At 32.5% G+C, this 14,345-nt stretch overlaps 1 protein-coding gene across 6 annotated transcripts in view; it reads right to left on the bottom strand.

The window, feature by feature from the left end:
* The window catches only part of UTRN (utrophin), a 444,878-nt gene that overhangs the window by 255,429 nt on the left and 175,104 nt on the right, over positions 1-14,345 (bottom strand). For all 6 annotated transcript variants that reach the window (XM_054570070.1, XM_054570072.1, XM_054570071.1 and 3 more), the window contains 7 exons: positions 11,675-11,854; positions 9,033-9,161; positions 8,554-8,724; positions 6,325-6,486; positions 5,772-5,909; positions 4,063-4,254; positions 3,020-3,192 (listed from right to left, as the gene is read on the bottom strand). In XM_054570070.1, the coding sequence (XP_054426045.1) occupies positions 3,020-3,192; positions 4,063-4,254; positions 5,772-5,909; positions 6,325-6,486; positions 8,554-8,724; positions 9,033-9,161; positions 11,675-11,854 (1,145 nt within the window). The remainder of the gene's footprint in view (positions 1-3,019; positions 3,193-4,062; positions 4,255-5,771; positions 5,910-6,324; positions 6,487-8,553; positions 8,725-9,032; positions 9,162-11,674; positions 11,855-14,345) is intronic.

Here is a 14,345-nt window from a genome sequence, read left to right as displayed (position 1 = left end):
GACTGATAACTGAAGCCGTGGAAGCACAGGACATTTGCCATTGCCTTGATGTTTTATGAAAAGGACAGAACAGAAAGGAACTTATTGCTTGTAAAATGCACATAAATAGAAATAGAGAAAAAAAACTTTTTAGGATAGGTTACCAAGATTGGGAGAGAAAAACAAAGCAAAATTAGGAATAAGAATAAGGAAGTAATCAGTTAATGCACCCAAGTACTGGGACAAATAAGAGAGACAATGTTCCAACAAATGTAATGTAGTAAACAAAGAAAACAAGGTAATAAAATAAAAGTCATGATAATGTAAGAGAATAGAGTCCTGTGCTTAAAATTTTGAAAATTCCCATGGAATAAATTATTTTCTAAAAGGTAGCCTTTTTATAATCAAGAAAATGGCATGAATGTCTGCATTCAACATTACAAATCAATAATGTTCTTGAAGTTCTACCCCACTAGCCAGAGGTACATATGCAAATAGGGCAATTGAAAAAAAGGTGATGTGCAAAAGATGTGTGAGTGTACTGAAAAAGGCTAAGTCAATCAATTTTATATGAATACACATGTGTGTGCAAGCAGAGACACGGACACACATAGGTGTGTAGAAGAAAGCTACCATATCCCAACTCTATAACAATAGACAACAATAAAAGCACAAAACCACCAGAAGTAATAGCTCTGGGGAGAAAAGTGGACAAGCCTTCAGATCTCTTCTGAGGACACAGAAAAGTACCCAGATAATGAAAGAAAGACTACATTTCAAATTAATCATTTTTAACCAATAATTGACATGACTAAAATTTTTCTGGAAGAAAGAATAGAGAAAATACTATGAATTTTTAAATTAGAATAATTAGAGAAAATTTACTGTACTGGATGAAAAAAATTGTAAGAAAAGTGTATTGTATTAGACTAAAACTGATGGTGTTATATGACAGAATTAGCAAAATTAAATATGAGAAAGAAATGCACTTAAAATTATGATAAAGGAAATGCCGCTGACAATAAGAGCTAAATTATTCAACAAAAACTTGTTCATTTGAAAAAATAAAACAATGCCCATCAGTAGATGATTGGATCAAAAATTATGGTACATTTACACAATGGAATACTACGCAGCAGAAAGAAAAAAAGAACAACTAAACTTCGTGACAGCATGGATGGAACTAGAGAGCATTATGCTAAGCGAAATAAGCCAGGGGGTGAATGACAAATACCATATGATCTCACCTATAAGCAGAACCTAACCAACAATACAAAGAAGCAAGGAAAATAAGACAAGCAACACTGAAAGGAAAAGAAACCAACAGAGACAAGAGGGAAGGGCAGGGCGGGGAAAAGGAAGAGAAGGGGAAAGTCAAGGAACATATAGTAAGGACTCATGGACAAAACCAAAGGGGAAGAGTTGGGGGGCGAGGGGGCAAGGGAAAGTGGTGGGGGAAAGGCAGAAACAAATGTATTTGAAAAAATAAATAAATTTTTAAAAAATAAAAAATTAAAAAATTTAAAAAAACAAAATACAACAGATTAATGTTTCTTATCTCTTATCTGCACTATAAAATGAGCTGAGGAGTGTTTAAAAAGTAAAGATGTATGAACTCGACTCTTGATAGACCCACTGACCTGAAGTCTTACCACAAAATATATTTAAAGATAAAAATACAGGTGGCTTAGTTACTAAATGTAAATTTTAAATTGAAAAAAATTATTTTAAAGTATACATAAATATTGAACTAGTATCAGAAAGAAAAAGTAATTTGCATGCTTATAAATAAAACAAAATCACAAAGAAAAAGACCTACGAGATATAATTATATAAAATTAAACCTATATGTCAAAAAAACTCATTAACATAATTAAACAGCACATGAATAGCTGTGAATAACAAACAAAAATATAAATAGTTAATACCCTAATGTAGAAAAAAGCTCTTGCAAATTAATCAGTAAATAGTAATACCATAACAGGAAAATGAACAAAGAACATGACCTAACAATTGACAAAAGTAATAACACTAGGGCCAATAAAGTATGTTAAGGATATTGAAATCTTGCTGATACTCAAAGAGATGAAAATATATTGAGATGCAATCTATCTCTATACCATTGGCAAAGGTCTTCTTAAAAAAGCCATCCTTTCATCGTTAACAAGGGGTCGGTAAGAAGGACATTTTAATGCATACTGTTGGCAGAGGTATAATACTCAGTTTGATAGTGTAGTGCAGAGCCTTAAGACATTATTTTTTAGCAATTTAGTCTTCATCAAATAATCAAGTTTACTTAAATAGAAGTATGCACAAAGATGTACTTAAAACATTCTCCAAACATACAGAGATGAATTTAAAAATCCATACAAAGGAATACATCAAAAGACCAAACAAAACAAAAATGATAAAAATATGATACTTAATTTTTGTGTGTATGTCTCTCAAGTTCTCCAATGTATTTTTCTGTGTTAACTTTCCTCTTCCAAGGTTCTTTGCATTGGGCTATTGCACATCCTTTTTGCTTTATTTGCCTTTCCACTACATACCCAGCTCCTGTCAAAATCTTCTCCTTTTTTTTTATTTTATTCCTACCTACTTATAGACCTGGTCAAAATCTAGAAAGAAGAAGACTCGAAATCATTCTTTTAAAAAGAGGTTATTTTTAAAAATGGTTTGTGGTTATATACGGATTCCAATTATCTGTACCTGTCTCTCACTCACATTAATCATCCCACATGTGGAGAAAGTGCACGTTAATGAAAACCCTTCTAAGTTTTTTTCAAAAAATGGATGCCATTTAGATATTAAAAATTAAAGGTGCTTCTTTTAATTATTAAGACATTATATTGCAAATGATCTTCCATGTGTAATCTCTTTCCTCTTTCTTTAAGGAACTATACTCATCACAATTTATTGAACAGGGTCCCTTCTAAGGATGTGAAACATAGTCTCATTAATCTTAATGTATATACCTTTTGTTGCGGCTCATGAGCCTGTAAGTTTATTTACATTAAGTATTAACTTAATTTACACATACCCTTTACGATCACTGTACATTCTATTAAGTCTGTCCCATTTTGCATTCAGCTGAGTCAGAGCATCCCGGATTTGAACGGCTTCAGGCCCAGAAGCTTCAAGGATAACATCTGGTTGTTTTTCATGAATGCCTGCAATTTGCTCTCCGAGTCTGTCCAGTTGGTCTTTGATATTCTACAAATACATAGTCAGACATTCACAAAACCAGCAAAGAGATAAAAAGAATGAAATCACAGACCAGTAATTTATATTGTATGATACTTATTTCACACATAATGAGGTATAATAATTTTTGCTATTCAAAACGGAAAATTTAAAAAAAAATACCCTATATTGGCCAAAGTGTGAGGAATGATACATGATATCCCCAATAGTGAGAAAAAATCCTCACAGATGTTCCAAGAATCTTTTTGCAGGATATATAAAAAGCTTCAATTAACATTCTTTCAAAGGACTGAAGTGTGTGAAGCTAAAATTATTTATATTTTCAAATATCTAATAATGTTAATTTAAATGACAGAAATGAGCTATCAGTCAAACCTATCAAATCTATCCGCAATTTTATTGTGACACTACACGTAAGTACAATCAAATTATATGAAAAAGCCTTGATGATATTTAATAGTTTTGTGAGTTAACTAAAAACTTCCAGGTCTCTAATTAACTTAAAATCAACATGCCATCCCACACCACAACCATTGGCCAATGTTAAATCATTATAGGTGGCAAGATTAATGCTGACATTTTACATCAACTGACAATCAAGTTTATAAGAAAAAAATATGGTTTGTGCAAGTGTTAAAAATGTCTCTGATGGCGCAAAGAATTAATAACTGCACACTAAACATGTATACCTACTTTTACAAAATTAAAATTTTTATATTTCCTTGGTGAATACAGGAAAGGTTTATTATTCATACCCATTATTAATTCCTTGGCATAAATTTTGAAAGTTATAGCTCAACTAAGTAGGCACAATGACAAATTCCTTGCTTAAATTCTACATTAACTAGAGCTATTTAAACACCCTGCCTGGAGATTTACCTTCAGAGCATCTTCCTGAAAAGAGAAGTCTTCAAACACAGCAGTGCTTAGCTCTGGAGTATTAAGTGATGATTCAACATCATCCATGGAAAGCAAAACTTTGCTAATTTCAACTAAATAGTCTGTAGGGAGAGGTGAGGATTTAATTCCGGAAGCTAGTTGACCCATTCTTTGCTGTTGAATAGGGATTGCCTGTAAAATCATGGAAAAAATAATAATGTACACTCTTAAACTGTACTTGAACAAGAATAAAAAAATAAATTAAAAAAAGAAATCTAACTAGTAATTACACATTAACAAATATATGTATCTCCCCACAACAGCAAATTGAAAAAAAGCACAAGACTATTTCGGGGAGAAGAGCAAAACTCTGAACCAAAATTTTAAAAACTAAGTTTTAAATTTTTATATTTTTGCCCTGCCTCACTATATAAACCCTTAATAATCTCTATTCTAACTTTTGTCTGTAGCCTGCTCTTTAAGAGAAAGGTTTCACTTTAAAACCGGTGCCACCTAAACCCATTTAGCAAATGGGAAAGCATAACACGTTCTTCCCTGAGTTACGGAGGACATGAGAATGTGCTGCAAATCACAAAGTTCTATATAAAAGAAAACATTTTAATACCATTTTAACTCCACCCACTTTTAAAATCTCACAATTACAGTAAACACTTTCTGAGACCCAGTGTTAAAAATGTAAATAAGTTAAACATGTATTTATAACATAACAAAAGGAGCTCAATGGAGGGGGGGTTGATTGAAATAACATACAGGTAATTCAGTTTATATTCTTAACCTGTGTGAACAATATTATAGAACACAAATATGCTACATCAGAGAATAGGTACTAACATGCTAAATTCAGATGAAATTAAGCTAAGCTGAGTGGACTACTTGTTTTCCCTGATTATTGTTATTTTCTGGGTCAACTAGTCCTTAAGGAATTGACGTCTTTTTACTTCCAGATGGCTACAGTTTAATAAATGCTGCATACTACTTGCAAATAGCCAAAGTTCACCTACTCATGAATTAAAGTAGCTTCTTCATACTTTCACTAGATCCCTATATTGAACTTCTAAAGCATGATATTCCTCTGTAAACTCAAAGGTGATAATGAATACATGTTCACTGAGCGACCCTGAAAACAGTTACAATTCCTAAATGAAAAAAAAAATCAAACTAAAATCACTGAGTCAATAAGAGTGCTTAATCTAGAGATCTGCATTTATCTGTAACAAGCAGAGAGCCCCGGGGAACACCAGCCCATTGACAGTGCAGCTGGGAATATGGCCATTGAAAAGGGAGCTGGGACGAGTCTTTTTCTAGAATATAAATCATAGTTTATCAATTTGATCATAGTTTATCATAAATTTGGTTATTTGTAAACTAGAAATCATTTTGACCCCTACATAGAAAATACAGGTCCAAAAGAGGAAGCCACTCCCAAAAGAAACAAATCCTTTTTAAGGTTTAGTACATTATCAGAAATCCAAAAGAGATGACCAATGATACAGTTTTATGTTCTATTTTCTTTGTGTCTTGCCCCCATCTAAAAATATAAACATATCTAGCCATACACACCAGAAAAGAGGAGAGAGTATTCCAACCGGTGTGTTTTGAGGTGGCCATGAATACTCATACAATAGCAAACATCTGAATGACAAGTGCTGAATAAGTTATTTAAATAGGACACTCTCCCATGACCATACCTTAGTTTTGTTGTATCTGGTGTGCAAAAGTAATAGCTGCAAACGGATCTTTTCTTTTTTATTATCTTCCATAGGGTGATGTAACATTTCTTCTCCTCTTTGTAAAACGTCCTCAATCTGGGCTCTTTCCTCATCCATCTGAATGTTTAAAAGGAAAAAATTTACTCAAAAGAAAAATGTATAGGGTCACTCACAATCAGTTTCCAAGCAAGAGAACTACCTACCCTACAATGTACAAGTCAATGTACGCTCATCTAAGTTATATACAACAAAAAACTCATGGTTTTCCTGAAATATTTAATATCTGACGTTGAAACATCTCATAAAGAATGCTAGTTTAGCAGAAGTTAGATAGCATTAAGGTAACACTACTTTTAGTCAAAAAGTACTGTCTATTTTTTTTAAGCATCACATTAATCAATTATATTGCACTCAGAAACCCATATTTGAACTGTTCAATTATGTTTAGCAGATATTTGAGTAAGCAACATTGATGTAAAAATACAAGGAAAAACATTAAGAACATCATGATTTGTAAAATTTTAAACCAAACCTTTTCATCTTCATTACTAGATTCCAGGTGTTTTTCCACAACTTTTAACATATTTTCTATGTCATTTTCTAATTTTTCCAAGTCAGAGAGAGGCACATCAGCTTCAAATGCTTCAGTGGTGACCACACTTTGGTATGACAACGGTTCCTGGCCAATTAGCAACTGTGGAAGGAAAAGTGTCCTTTGAAAACATATCCTTCATTTGATCTTCTGACATTAATCAGAAGGGTGGAGTTTTAAAAGAGAAACTAGAATTTATTTGAATGGACTTTAATTTCATTCATTTACAGCAATGATTTTACAGATTTGAGCCTCTCTGAATTACCCGTTTTCTCCAAACTCTGGCAAGAAATATGAGGCAACAGGCAAAGGACTGTGGCTGCCTCAGATGCTGTGTGGAGTCTTCTGAGACCACACATGAGCACAGTAGGAATTAGTGTCCTGAGCTAAAAGCCACCCCTGCCATGGCCACAGATAAAGACAAAGGCCACCACCTAGGATGGGGACCTCCCAAAGAAAGCCTTCCAGTTGCCTTTCCCCAGGAGAATTGCCCTTGGATTTTGACAGCCAAACTCCTAATAAGTACATATTTCCCAACGAAGTAATTTCAGAAAATATCTTTCTAGAAAGACTTTACATTCATGTAACTAAGTTCAAGGTAGCAACGTAAACAAAACTAAATAACATGCAAAAAAAAATGACAGGCAGCGTTGCCTGAGCACGGGGAAAGTAGCGCTATGACGTTGATTGAAAAAGTATAAACTGGCCCCGACTTTCTGTAGGGTTCTTTGGAAAATCATTTTAACGGTATTTATATACATGACTTTGGCAACAATTTCAAGGAATTCTAAGAATTGATCCTAAGGGCATATTAAGAGATGAGAAAAAAGACATGCATAAAACAATTTTAATACAAAATATTTATAAAAGCACAATAAAAGTAAAAACTTAGGAAATTATAACATCATTTAACAAAATACTTCATAGCCATTAAAAACCCTGTCAAAAGAGAATGTACAAACAGTACATTTGTATATTGACATTTTAATATCCTATACGTATGACTAAGAACAGACATAGAGGCCAAAATGTTAACAGAGGTTATTTATGGGCACAATGATGACTCTTCCTCTAGCTCTATCACTGTGTCTGGTACCCTACTCTTTGATGCCAAGAAAAGTCCCCAGTAGATCTACTGAAAAGATAAATGAGCACAGGTCAGAAGATGAGGAGGTAAGGTTAAGGCTAAGGAAGACAAAGGTTAAAGCAAGATACTTGTCTGTTTTCTTTCAACTGTGAACAATCTAAGTCTATTCACAAGCTATGAAAGATAGGATGGTCTATTATAGCAGATATTTCCAATTAAAGCCAAGTTAGAGAATATTTTATTTCCTGCAAAAAAGAGGATCTTTCCTCTTAAATAATTTCAATACACAATTCTCTAGAGATAGAATTAACTGAATACTCAAAAATGCCATTCAATGGGCATAGTTGAGATTCTGAAGAAAATCTCAGAATTCTATCTCAGAATGAATACCTGGTTTAAATATTCTCCAATATCATCTGTGTTGTTTTGCTTTGTTATTTTTCCCTAGCAAACTTTACAAATGTTTTCATTACATTACTCCTGAGCACTAAACACATGCATGGCCTTGAGATCACTGTAATATTGTTTAATTTGTTTAATTTTATTGTAAAATGTTTAATTTCCTCACCTCATGAAACAAGGAAAGAAAAGAGAGAATAAGAAAGATATACACAAAGAGAGAAAAATTATAACATAGAAAAATAAATTAATACCATTTTTTAGGACAGCTTTTATTTATTATTCTCTTATTTAGATTAGGTCTAAATTGTGAAATTACTTGTAACATTTAGAAGTGTCAACATACAAAAAAAAACAAATTCACAAGTGTATAGTATACACAAATGTATAAAGTATGACTATAAAATGAGTTTAATCGGCATGCCTAGCTTGGGAATTACATTATTTTATAGCCAATTTTAACAATCCACTGAGACTCTGAAACCTTCTCACAAATCAGTTACTTTATTCAATTTTCATTTCATATTTTTTCTCTTTCATAAGTGCAATCACAAATAATGACAAATGTTCCATTCATGAAAAATTTACTTTTAAAAGTTTTTACTTATATACCACATACTCATCTATAATTTAGATATATATTTACATGAAAAATAGCTTTATATAAAAATATAATTACTCACTTTGGCACTTTTGATGTGTTGAGACACCTTTTCAAAGTTTCTATTCAGTTCAGCTAATTTTGGCTCTACAAGCTCTCTGCTCGAGCCTCCACGAGCATTCATCAAAACAGCGGCTTCATCGTGAACATTCTCAACCTGGAGTCTGGCGTCATCTAACTCAGACAGTAAACGCTAATTGAAGAAAACACAAAATTTTCACACAAGAAAGATCAAAACTAAATGTGGGTGTGATGCTAACTCAGAATTAAATAAATGTCTGGGATTACTAATAAGAGATCTTAATACAATCAACTTGTGTAAGAGCTGTTCATACATTAAGACTTATTCAAGACTTCAGTTTCTCCAACCCAAATAAACACTGATGAATCTACAGCATGGGAAGAATGTGGGCGCAAGTAACTTGGCACATCCAACCGAAGAAAAGACTACAGCCAAACCTTCCACCCCCAGAAGTATTACTGATCTCCTGTGTTTGCTACCTTCACAATTTCGTCCTGTTTACTTGCTGGTTTCTTTTCAATCTCATCCAATAGAGCTTCAGCTTGATAAAGCCAGGTACTTATGTGAGCAACATTTCCATCAAATATTTCCAACTGGTTCTGATGGCTCTAGAAGAGAATTAATAAAATGCTGATACAATCATAATTATATAAAATATTTAAGATGATAATTTTTAAAAAGATCAAAAAGACCTTCAAAGAGCCAATTAAGTGCTGGATTTAAAGGGTTTCCACCTTACTGCAAGACTCTTCCCAGTGAATAAATTCTCATTCCTAAAAATGCACTGCTATGGTTAAGCATTTTAAAATTTTTTATTTATTGATTTTGGAGGGAAAGAGGAAGGGACAGGAGAGAAAGAGCGAGAGAAACATCAATTCGTTGTTCCACGTATTTATGCATTCATTGGTTGATTCTTGTATGTGCCCTAACCAGGGATCAAAAGCATAGTCTTGGCATATCAGGAAGATGCTCTAACCAACTGAGCTACCTGGCCAGGGCCAGTACTTCTTAAATTTTCTTGATTTAAACCTCAATACAATAAAAAGATGAAGAAGAAAACACAGTGAAAGTTTCTTTTTCAATTGCATTTTGTCTCCTTTATTACTCATTCTTACATTACAAATAATCTCATTTGCTCTCTTAATCGTATTTGTTTAAAACTCATTTTTTAAAATAATAATATAAAAGAATGATTAAAATATGGATTGAATAAGTTACTGCCTGTTCAATAGACTATAACAGCTTAGAGGGCAGGAGCTGTGTTTTTTTACCTTCATATCTTCAGCACTTAATATTACACAGGAACATACCTCAGTAATATGTCCCAAAGTTAAATACAAAATATGACTGAAACAATAAATTTGAAAACAAAAGCAAACTAGTTAAGCCAAATAAAGTGGGAAAAATTCCTGACACTAAGGTGAGAAATCAGAACTTGATCAAAAAGAGTAGGGGAGGCTTATGATGAAATTAAAGTTTAGAAACTACATTTTATAGGATAAATGAAACTAAAAAAGAAACTTAGAAGAAATGTATTTAGAAGACAAGGAAACAAATTAGTAATCTATAATATGGATGATAGTTGAGAACTAATGAAATGAGAACTAATACAAGACATGAAAATAGGTTTGACAGTGATCTGCATTTTAAGTAAGAGGAATTGATAAGCACCAGGCGTATTTACCCCAATAAAGCAGGTAAATTAATGTTTCGTTGTTTCATGAAAGATATTTCTTAAAGAATTATGTGGAAGGTACAGATGACAAATACAAAAATAAGGGCTGTGAGAATGTAGAGTAAAGCCACTTAAAACAAAAAACAGTATGTTTAATGAACATATTCTACAAGCCAAGAATTTCACATTTGTCATTCAACATTTAACGATTCTGTGAGTATGTTCTTTTATCTGCATATATACGAAAATTAAAGCTTAGTGACATTAAATAATTTACACTCAAGATTATGCAGACAATAAATTATAGACGAACTCTGGATCTGAATCTGACAGATTGCAATGTAAGCCCATGACCTTCAATGCCCTAAACATTCTGACTGATTTCAATAAATGTGCAAACACATGATAATCTATTTTTCTCTGTCTCTATCCATTACCTAGTAATTCTATAAATTTGGGAAAAGTCCAATCTATAGTATGTCAGAACAAAATAATGATTTCTAAATGACAACTCCCTCTAAGGGAGTTCTACTAGCAATATTCATTGTTAGTGGAAGGAAAACAGAAAACCACTATGAAAATTAAATGGTCACTACATCCATGAAGTAATTAACAGTGTATTGCTACAAAGAATAATGACATATAAAACTTAACAATTATCATAATCATCATAATAAAATCTAAAATTGGTTGTTTTATGTATTGTTATATAAGAGCACTACATACTTCATGTCATATAATCATCACAAACACTGTGTGAGGTAGAGTGATAATATGCCCATTTTATATGTGAGAAAACTGAGACTTAAAGAGCATTTAAGTAACTTGACCAATGTCATCCAACTAGTCAAAATTCTTTCTTCAGCCCTCAGATGCTAGAGCCTATGCTCTTAACTAGTACACTATTATTAGAATATTATAGATATTATATATAGTTTATAATAATATGAAAATTAGCCCTGCCTGGTGTGGCTCAGTGGGTTGAGCACTGGCCTGAAAACCAAATGGTCACCGGTTCAATTCCCAGTCAGAGCACATGCCTGGGTTGCAGGCCAGGTCTCTGGTAGCGGGTGCTTGAGAAGCAAACACACACTGATTTTTCTCTCCCTGTCTTTCTCCCTCCCTCTCCTCTCTCTAAAAATAAATAAAATCTTTAAATAACATTAAATCATTAAAATGTAACAAACAGATACATTTACTAAAATATTAAAGTACATATTTCTATGTACATTACAAATGGCTTATTACCTAATAGAGACATTTTAAACTCTTTCTAATCATTTTCTTATCAAAGGAAAAAATAAAATGTAATCCAATGAAATTAATTCACAAGCAAAACATTACTGAGACAGAGAAAATAGAATTCAGAATTCTAATGAGAGCTGTGTTTGTTTTTAAAAAATTAAAGGAGAGGAGATTTCATCATTAGCTTTTTCTGAAACATACCATTAAGGTATTGCACCAGTCCTCGGTCCAGGTGCGAACTCGGCTCCACCCAGCGTTCAGGACACAGAGCCTCTCTTCTAAAACAGGCTCACTGCCCTCAATCAAGTTCTGGAGAGCGGCACTACTCTCTGTGATTGCATTCAAATCAGCTTTTCTCTTTTCCAGATCCTTCAGAATATTCTAGAAAATAAAAATACCAAGCAAGCCCCACTTGATCTTTCATAATATTATAAAAGTTTATACAACCTTCATTTTTAAAAAACTTTTCTTCCACATGCTCCCTAGAAAGCTTAATATTGCCAAAGGTTTACAAAATTCTGTAACTTACTAACATGTGAGAGTTTTTAAGTTGCTAATAAAAATGAAAACATTTAATTATGCAAATAGCAAGAAATGTATTAAATTCAGGTATGAAAAAGGTGATTTATTTATTTTAAGTATAAATTTCATGTATCACATACAAACCCTAATTGCCTTCATCATAACTCCAGATGTAAAGAATTAATTTCATTTTCTGTAACTACAAGCTGGCAAAGCAGAACTATCCTACAACTCACAACTCTAAAAAATTCATAATGAATTTATTTCCTTGATTACTACAGGGGACAATTGATACGTAGTATATTTACTTGCAAAGATTGCATCCTATAACTAGATGCCTTAACATATAATTCACTGTATAAACACTACAAACAATGTTTCATCTTAAGTAAATCATAAGAACAGGCACATCTAAGCTTGGGTTTTACGATTGTCATCATAAACAGAAGTAATACTCTGCATGGTATGATGGCATCTGCCTTCTCATGTTCATAAGTTTGAGCAGGCACGTGTACAGTCAGAGAGTTACAAAGAGAACACTGTGTTCCAAAATTAAAACTACAATGTTCTTTCAGTTGAAAAGTGGCATGTGCCTATCTATCCTACTGCTGTTGAAACTTTTTAAACCTACATTTAAACAAATCCTTTAAAGGAGCTCAAGTCTATATTTAATCTCACATCATTAAATCTCATTTAGGAAGGCATAAAAATGGCAAATTTACCAGTGAGTCAAGGTTTAAACACTTACTTGGCCACGTCAATTACTAATATTTTTAAAGGCACTGAAGTGTTTCTCTCAAGTGTCCTTCTCCAACTGGGAAAAAAAAAGTAGAACACCCCCAGCCATGCTTCCTGAAGTTAAGACTTTCTGCATTCCTTCAGTGATTATTCCTTCGGTGACTGACTAGGTTAGTCTTTAAGAACTACTAGAAAGAATTAACTACAAGTAATTAAACTGATATAGTACACGTGCTATCGATGCTGACAGGTTTTATTGTAAAGAAAATGACTTCGTTGAAAATAATGATATTTAAGCTATTGAATAAAACCACTAAGTTCAAGAATAAAAATGCTACTTAAATTTTGCATTGAAAATAATTTTACCTATTTTTAAGTGCAAATACATGAAAATGTTGTGAAACATGCATGTTTCTTAAACCTGAAAACACACCTTTGAAAAAAAATAGGGTGATTATGTTACAAAATGAGGTTTCATTTGATTTACTCTAGGTTAGAGCCTTACCTCATTATATATATCAAAAGATTAAAGCATTAAAGATAAAAAGGATGAAACTATAAAAGAGCTAGAAGAAAATATAAGTAAGTAATTATATAACCTTGGAGCAGAGCTGGCCTTTCCAAGCATTAATGGCATAAATAATAAAAAAAGATAATTTCATTTCTTAAGTATATAATAATGGTATTTTTAAAACTATATACAGAATAGAAAGAGGACTAAAGTGGCAAAAAATATCTTTTGCGACAACAGGCAACACACTACTCATTAATAATTATATCAGGTGAAGAGCTCTAAATCAAAAGAACAAACTGGTGTTAGAAAAATGGCCAGAATTATAATAAAAGGCAATTTTTGAAAAGAACTACACATGGCCTATAAACTTATGGAGAATGTTCTAATTAAATAACCAAAACATGACATTTGCCTACCATCATCAAAGTTGTGGTTAAAACAAGCAAGCAGAAATTCTTACTAGGAGATGGTAGGTATACATTTCTGAAGGACAATTTCATAATATGTGTAAGACTTTAAAATGGATATAGCCTTATACCCAATATTTTTAGGACTAAGAATTTACCCTCAGAAAATAATTATGAATACATGCTATGACTTAGCTACAAGTACCTTCATCACAGCATTTTTTGCAATAGTGAAAATTGGTAATAAATTACATGGACACAAATGGAGTACATGTGACACAAAAAGTAGGTTGCTTGTGCCTATGCATGTCTATACGAGCCTGTAAAAAACTGACACAGTATCAGGGTGCTCTTTGATTACAGATGATTGTTGCTCCTGTCTTTTTTTATTATTATTACACTATGAAAACGTTATTCAATTAGCTTATATAACTTATTTGACTAAAAAGAAAACAAGGGCTTTCAAAGTATGTTGTACAAAGAAGATAATATTTCCTTGAAAAAGTTAAACTTAACAAAAATGATGTTTGGTGCCTTTGCTTTGCATTCATCCACAGTGTATCCATAAATGCTAACATTCCTCATTTCCTTCATATACTCTTCTTCACTTCACACAGCCCATGGCATAATTATGCTTTTCATGAACCATTTTCTAAACTGAGAACACTCTTTCTGGTGCCCAGTATCTTGG

The sequence above is a fragment of the Pteronotus mesoamericanus genome, unplaced genomic scaffold (genome assembly GCF_021234165.1).
Source record: "Pteronotus mesoamericanus isolate MK-2021 breed Mesoamerican mustached bat unplaced genomic scaffold, CSHL_Meso_final contig_20, whole genome shotgun sequence".
NCBI lineage: Eukaryota > Metazoa > Chordata > Mammalia > Chiroptera > Mormoopidae > Pteronotus > Pteronotus mesoamericanus.
The sequence above is the reverse complement of the archived record's forward strand: the minus strand, read 5'-3'. Positions and strand labels throughout refer to the sequence as shown.